The 7,125-nt window shown below is 34.9% G+C and overlaps 1 protein-coding gene across 1 annotated transcript; it reads left to right on the top strand.

Moving 5' to 3' along the window:
* The first annotated feature begins 1,124 nt into the window (after positions 1 to 1,124).
* LOC120175589 (dof zinc finger protein DOF5.6-like) lies at positions 1,125 to 2,867 on the top strand. Its single transcript, XM_039182189.1, has 2 exons — positions 1,125 to 1,433; positions 1,680 to 2,867. The coding sequence occupies exon 2, from the start codon at positions 1,862 to 1,864 to the stop codon at positions 2,774 to 2,776; it is 915 nt and encodes a 304-aa protein (XP_039038120.1). The 5' UTR covers positions 1,125 to 1,433; positions 1,680 to 1,861; the 3' UTR covers positions 2,777 to 2,867.
* Positions 2,868 to 7,125: the final 4,258 nt, after the last annotated feature.

Here is a 7,125-nt window from a genome sequence, read left to right as displayed (position 1 = left end):
CACTAGCTATTGGCATGCACTGCCATCACCCTCGAGTTCTTCATTTTCCCGTGACTAAATCTTGACTATCGTCTTTCACCCACGTCGATCGTTGTTCGCTAGAAAGACGTTAGAAGTTGCATTGTCCTTTGTATTTCCGATCGTTGCAATCACCCATTTTTTGTGGCAATCGTCGCATGAATCATGGGGATCTGACCGTTGGGTGTTTGGGTGATCAGGTGTCGTCGGGATTTGGTGAAGTGACTGGAATTAGGATTCTTTGGGATTTCTTTTACAATTTCAAAAATTTTTGGATTTTTTTAAAATAATTATAATTATTTTTAAAATAATTTTTTAAAATTTTATATGATTGACATGTGTCAGATAATGATCAAATTTGACGGTCGTTATGGTCCATGTACCTAAATGTGTAACGTTCAAAACTTTAAGTATATGTTTTTATATATAAAAAACTCGATAGACACCAAAAAAAAAATCATTTTAGATTATAATTTAAATATTTAAAAATGTATTAACGCATAAATAAACTTATAATAATAATTACTATCTATTTCTGTGCCAAGCAACATTCTGCTTTATCATACAATTTTAAAAACATTATAAATACAACATTAACAAAATATATTAATCATTAAAATACTACTTAAACACACGTAATAATATTTAAATATTAAATAAATATAAAATATAACAAATAATTTATATGAACAAAACCTTTTACTTTAATACGATATAATCCAAAAGAATTAAAATTGAGCATACTTTATAAATTATGAAAATCCCATTTCAATCGTAAAGCAAACGCATCGTAATAGAAATAGAGAACAGAATACTCAGTTGTTGAGACAGAAATAATAAAGTGGAATGAGAAAGAAAGATACATGAAATGATAACTAAATGAAAGAAGACCGTGTATAATTAAGCTGAGGTCTGACACAGCCCACCACACCATTGCCGACCGCCACGCCAACCTTTGCTTTGGGCGCGCCGCCTATCTGCCCACTGCTTACTGGTCCATTCCCTATCACACTGTCTTTCTTCTATAATTTCTCTTAAATTCCCTGTCCCTCCCTCCCTCTCTTTTTATTAAGCTACAACCCATATTCTCTGTCTTGTCACCCAAAAACACACATTAAAGATTACTGAATCAAGGTTTTCGCGTACCTGTGTGCTATTTTTTTTGTTATTCTCTTCTTTTGCGTATTGCATGCAATTCTAAAGACCTTGATGGATCAGGTGAAGCAACCAGTGTGTTCTGTCTTTGTTATATGCTTGTTCCAGGGATTGAATATTGGACTGAACCCAAACTAACCCATTTCTTTCTCTTAAAACATCTCTCACTTACCTCTAGATTGAGACCTGGGCTTAGTGGACTTCGTCCACGCCCGACACTCGTACATATTCCCTTCTTTTACCCTCTCTCGTAAAAGCAGGTCAGCCTTTCTACACATTCTATAGTGTATACATAAATTACTAGTGGAGATGGATATCTGGCAAGATTTTTCGTTGGGTTTTAAGGGGAAATTTTTCATAAATTCAGATTCTTGATTATCGTTTGGTTTTTGTTGCTTTAAAAAGGTGAAAAGGGGGAAAAAGCATGGTTTTGTAGAGGCGGGTTGGTGGGTAGGAGATGTAGGCATGTAGACAAGGTAACGATCGCCGTGGTTTTGTTTGTACAGCGGAGATTCTCAACGGCCTGATACAGACACGTAGAGCTATCATACATCTGAAACGCTCTCTATCTCGATACCTGCATGCATCAAGCCCATCAGTACAAAAGCCCAAGTAAACCCAGAATCTTGATTAACTGAAAAATGGATTTATAAATCAGCACCGGAAAGAAGAGCATATAGATTTAGTGATGCAGCAAGATAGAGGAGGAGGAAGCGAACAAGGCATGAAGCAGAACCAACAGCAAAATCAGAGATTGAAGGCTTTGACAGGCGAGAGTCAACAGCAACACCAGAACCCACCTCAAAAGTGTCCTCGTTGTGAATCTCTTAATACCAAGTTTTGTTACTACAACAATTACAGTCTGTCGCAGCCTCGTTATTTCTGCAAGACTTGTAAAAGGTATTGGACTCAAGGTGGAACCCTAAGGAACGTGCCCGTGGGAGGTGGTTGCAGGAAAGGAAAGCGAACAAAAGTTTCTCCTTCCGGTGAAAACTCAAGGTCCCATCCACAGCACAACTTGACATCATCGCAAAGTATGATCTCTTCTAATCCTATGCTCAGCGTAAGTGCTGCTTTGACAACCAAGGAATCTGGTGGTTTGGCTTCTTCGTCTGCTATTTCTTCAGTGGGATCGTATTACCCTGGTGCTGGGTTCTTGTCTTCTTTGGCCGCAATTCAGTCGATGAACCAACCGCAACCTTTTAATCAACCTCTCAATCAGGACTTGGGTGGTTCTTCAAATTTGGGTTTGTTGCAGGGATATGGTGTCGCTTCTTTTGGGTCACAACAGCATCAACCAATTCATCAAACCCAATTCTTTCCTATGGATGACAGAGATCAAAGTACTGTAAACATGAGCCCATCTGTTCAAGAAAGGTTGGTTCAGTCTAACAGGCTTGCTGCAGGTAACTCCTCTCAGCAGAATTGGCATCAAAGTTTCGTCAACAACAGTAACCCTACTGTCTCTGAATTGGCGATGTGGAGTATCAACAACAGCAGCAGCAGCACAAGCAGCCCTGGGAACATAAACACCAACACAACGGGTTTTTCTCTGAATCCAAATCAATGGACTGATTTTCCAGGTTATGGCGCTCCTCCATAGTGCGAACGTCCAAAGGTAGACATCTTAATAACTCTAAAATGGAGTTCGGGGAGAATCTTGTGATGTGGGTTTTGATTTCTGTAAACGAAAGAACAGTACGGTTAATAGCCATTTGTTTTCTTCTTCTTTTTTTTCCCTAATGGCAACAGATTCTGGGTTGTGGTTTTACTTTTAACTTCTAGTATTCTTGGGTAAAGCAACATATCCTGAGTTGGGTTTCGTTGATGCTCTTTTAAAACCTCTTGATATAGTTTTAAGTTCAAGTTTGATCAGGGCCGAGTCTATTGTTTGATTTGTTCTTTCTGCATTATTTGCGTGAACAAAGATCCTTGTAGTTTCCATTCAGAAACTGAAAAAAACAAGTGACAATGATTCGTTTGTAGTGAAGTAGGGTTTGCATTTGGAAGAAGACATGGAGATGGTAGAGCTGACGATGCGTTTTGTAAAAGTAGTTAAACTTAAAACTAGATGGTTTCGTCTTAGTGCATGTGGCTGAGACTAATAACATCCATCACTCATTTAACAATTCCAAGTGCCATCTCACTTTGTTACATCACCTGCATGAATTTGTTTTCACAACATGAAAAAGCAATGGTATTATGTGCATGATGATACGGGGTTGAAATTGTCAATTTGATCTCATCATCATCAACAGTCATATATTTTGGATTTGGTGGTATAACAGCAACGTCGAAAACCATACCTAACATTTGACCTTCCCCGATACCAATTTACTCAATCAAGGCCAATTAGTTTAAACTGATTATAGGGATTTGTCATTTGTGTATATTAGAGTTAACCACCATCTTCATTGAAATTGAAAAGGAAGATTATATTTTCTTCATTTATTGTTATGGTCAAGTACCTAGATCAGGTCAAACGTTCTTCTTAATTTTGATTATACTTGTTCCCTATTATCACTAGATTTAAATTGTCCTTAGTACGATATAAAAAATTAATTCTCAGATTAAGATTATAGTAAATTCTTTGAACAATCTATTTTTAAAATTCAAAATTTTATTTTTATTTTTCGGATATAACTTAACAATTATCTATAAAAATTATCTATAAAAATTAATAAAATTAAAAAAAATAAAATTAATTAATATATTTTGAACAATTCCTATCTTATGAGGGAGAATAAATGAAAATTTTACTCCTAATAGATAATGAACCTATATATCAACTAAAAACTTTTAATTACTGCAGAGATTATCTACAAGTTAACTAATTATCTAGTTGAATAATTATCTCGTTTTGACTATGACGCCCCATTTTTCTCTTTTCATAATGAGAGATTTAGTAAATGAAGGTGTACGTGTGAAACTGGTTATATTATATATTCCGTTTCTTGTCCTCCTTTTCTCCTTTATATTGCTTCTCCATATCTCATTTCTTTATTATCACTACATCATTAAATTATAAAATTTATGATTACACTAGCATTTTGTATATTTAGAATTCAATGTTTGACACGAACCAAGCGATTTAGGTGGTAAAAGAATTATTGTTATTTCTTAAGGTTTTATATTCGCATACTAGGAATGTCAGAGATGTGAGTGTTCAATGTCAAATAACTGAAAGTTATATTTAAACATATATCACATTGTATTTATCACAGATTAATAAAAAAATATTATCGTTTGAGTCAACAATCTCTAAAACAATGATTAAAAAACTTTTAGTTAACACCTCTCCTCTCCCCTAGATAATTCAATATCCATAAGCAATAAAATTCTATTGTCCTTTCCTAAGTAGGAACTGTTAAAAAAAAGAATTTCCCGTTTGAGCTCTCTCACAGACACATATATAACAATTAGCACCTAAATTCTCCATATTATCTGCATGCATTTATTGTGTGTCATATGTAATATGGCCTTTTTCCTAGTAGACATTTGAAGTCGAGGTCATAGGGGGCTTCTAAGAAACTGTCCATAGCGGGTATAATGGCACGCCATGGGGTCGCTAACTTTGCTGTTCATTCGATGACAAACGTATTTTCATGGCATTGGAAGAGAAATATAAAGATAGAGAGAGAGAGAGAGAGAGTAATTTGTTTTCTTCTTCAGTATTTATCTTCCTTTCATTGTTGTTTTGCCAACAAAAAAGGAATGCGCTTAAAATAGAAAAAAGGGGGGTTGGTGAGGAGTACATTATGCATGGAAGGAACAATCCAGTGTCTGGCTTTAACACCACATCCACATTGCAATGATGCTGAGTGCTGCTACTACTGGCCCTTAGGTTTGGGGACCCAGTTTTTGAATAGATTAGAAGCATGCATTAGTGGGTTACTCCACTTAATATCAATCATCGCATCCATACATGGTATGGGGACTCAAAAGGCCCCATTCCTTCATCATTTGGTCCCTCCTCGGTTTTGTTGTTCAACTAGACAAATGGTCCTTAGCCTTTGCTTTTCCTACTCAACTATGACCATTCTGCTCAGCAAGACTCCTTCCCATGTCACAATCTTTACTCATCTTTAATGATAAAAAGAAAAGATAGGCCAATGCCATAGGCACTTTCATAAGACGACACTAATTAATTGTAATTATTTATTATATATTATGACATGGCATCTACTAATGGAAGATAGTATAAAAAGTAATGATTTTAGTGTACTTGAAAAAAAAAATTAACCCACACCTGTATTCACCTGTTTATACATGATTGTAATTTAGAAGCTTTAGACTTACCACATAAAATCTGGAAAAGGATTATTATTAGGAATTTATGTTATAAGATACATGAATTGTATGTATTTTTTTGTGATCTATACGTTTATAATGAATTATTGTTGAATTATTGTTTCTCTCATTCGTTTAAATAATTAAGATCGAATCATATAAATCTTTTTTCTTATGTATATTTTATTTTTGTATATAAATTCCTAACATCTATGAAAAAAATCATTTGTTTCACCGCACATATAATTAAGATGAGAATTGAAATATATATGACGGGTGGAATTTTTGTTCTCCACATGTCCTATCCTAAATTGATTGATCACCTAAACCCTTTGCCCCATCAATCCAACTACACGATCTAGTACTATTAAAGAACAAAGTCAAGCAATAACATGTTCCAGCAATTTCATCCTTTGATCACATGTTTTTATTCATAATAATAAATTTAGTACGAGATTGTACAAGTTGTATAGAGGCCTTTTCCACCCTTTAATTTCCCTTCCATTATATTTGTATATCAAGATAAAATGTTAAAAATATTTTCTTAACTTTGGGTTGAAGCAAAGCTTTTCTTTTCCCCTTAAATGAAGAATCAAGGGGAATAACTTAGCAAAAAAGGCACTAATGAGAAGAGATAGAGATTGGTCCACGCATGTGTCATGTTTTAAAGGAGACAGATTATTTTTTTTTTTGGATAAGTAATTTATATTCCATCAAGAAAAACAGACATGCTACTACAATCAACAAGTTATGTAACACCCCAACCCGTATCCGACCCGGATACGAGTCCGAAGTGTCACATTGACTTTTCAAACATTTATTCGTATAAAATAGTGAGTAATTTAAAAACTTGGATAACATTTAACTCATTCAAAACGTTTACAAAATATATCAGAGTTCATACAATTTATATCTTTAGACTACATGCCAACTACACTCTATATACCGTACATATATTTTCTGATCTGACAATTGGGTAAGGAGAACTGACCTGTCTTGCTCCTCTTAGCTCTTTACTCTTCTCACTTCTGTAACCTACGTGTGAAACAATCACACGCTAAGTCGTTGACTTAGTGAGGTATAAAACATATAATAAAACTCTAACTCGTAATCATGCTTGAACAATTTCTACTAACATATCACGTACAAGCACCATACCCACATATACATGTAATGATTCCTACTATGCACCTTTCATATAGATATATATATATACATATCCACACATACATATAATTATCTTCTTTCCTATCATTATCATATTATCACCTTTCATATTTCTATTCTCTTGTTCATATAATCAATTAAGCTCATATCATATATCTTATAGCATATACAATAATCACTAACACACATATATCATATACAGTACATTCCATGTTATCTCTTATTAGCCCATGTGCACCTGTGAGAACTGTAGATATGTGAGTCTATTGAGGTTGTGCACCACTATGCTGTCACCACAGCTCATATAAATGTCCCGAAGGACCTATCCAGAGGTCACAAAGACCCCGGTAACTGTCCAGAGGTCATAAAGATCCTCGGTAACTGTCCAGAGGTCATAAAGATCCTCGGTAACTGTCCAGAGGTCATAAAGATCCTCGGTAACTGTCCAGAGGTCATAAAGATCCTCGGTAACTGTCCAGAGGTCATAAAGATCCT

This window comes from Hibiscus syriacus, unplaced genomic scaffold (assembly GCF_006381635.1).
Source record: "Hibiscus syriacus cultivar Baekdansim isolate YM2019G1 unplaced genomic scaffold, ASM638163v2 tig00112206_pilon, whole genome shotgun sequence".
Classification (NCBI taxonomy): Eukaryota; Viridiplantae; Streptophyta; class Magnoliopsida; order Malvales; family Malvaceae; genus Hibiscus; species Hibiscus syriacus.
This window is presented reverse-complemented; position numbering and strand designations above follow the sequence as displayed.

Coding starts and splice junctions, on each gene's coding strand:
- LOC120175589 (XM_039182189.1), top strand. CDS start 1,862: ATGCAGCAAGATAGAGGAGGAGGAAGCGAACAAGGCATGAAGCAGAAC.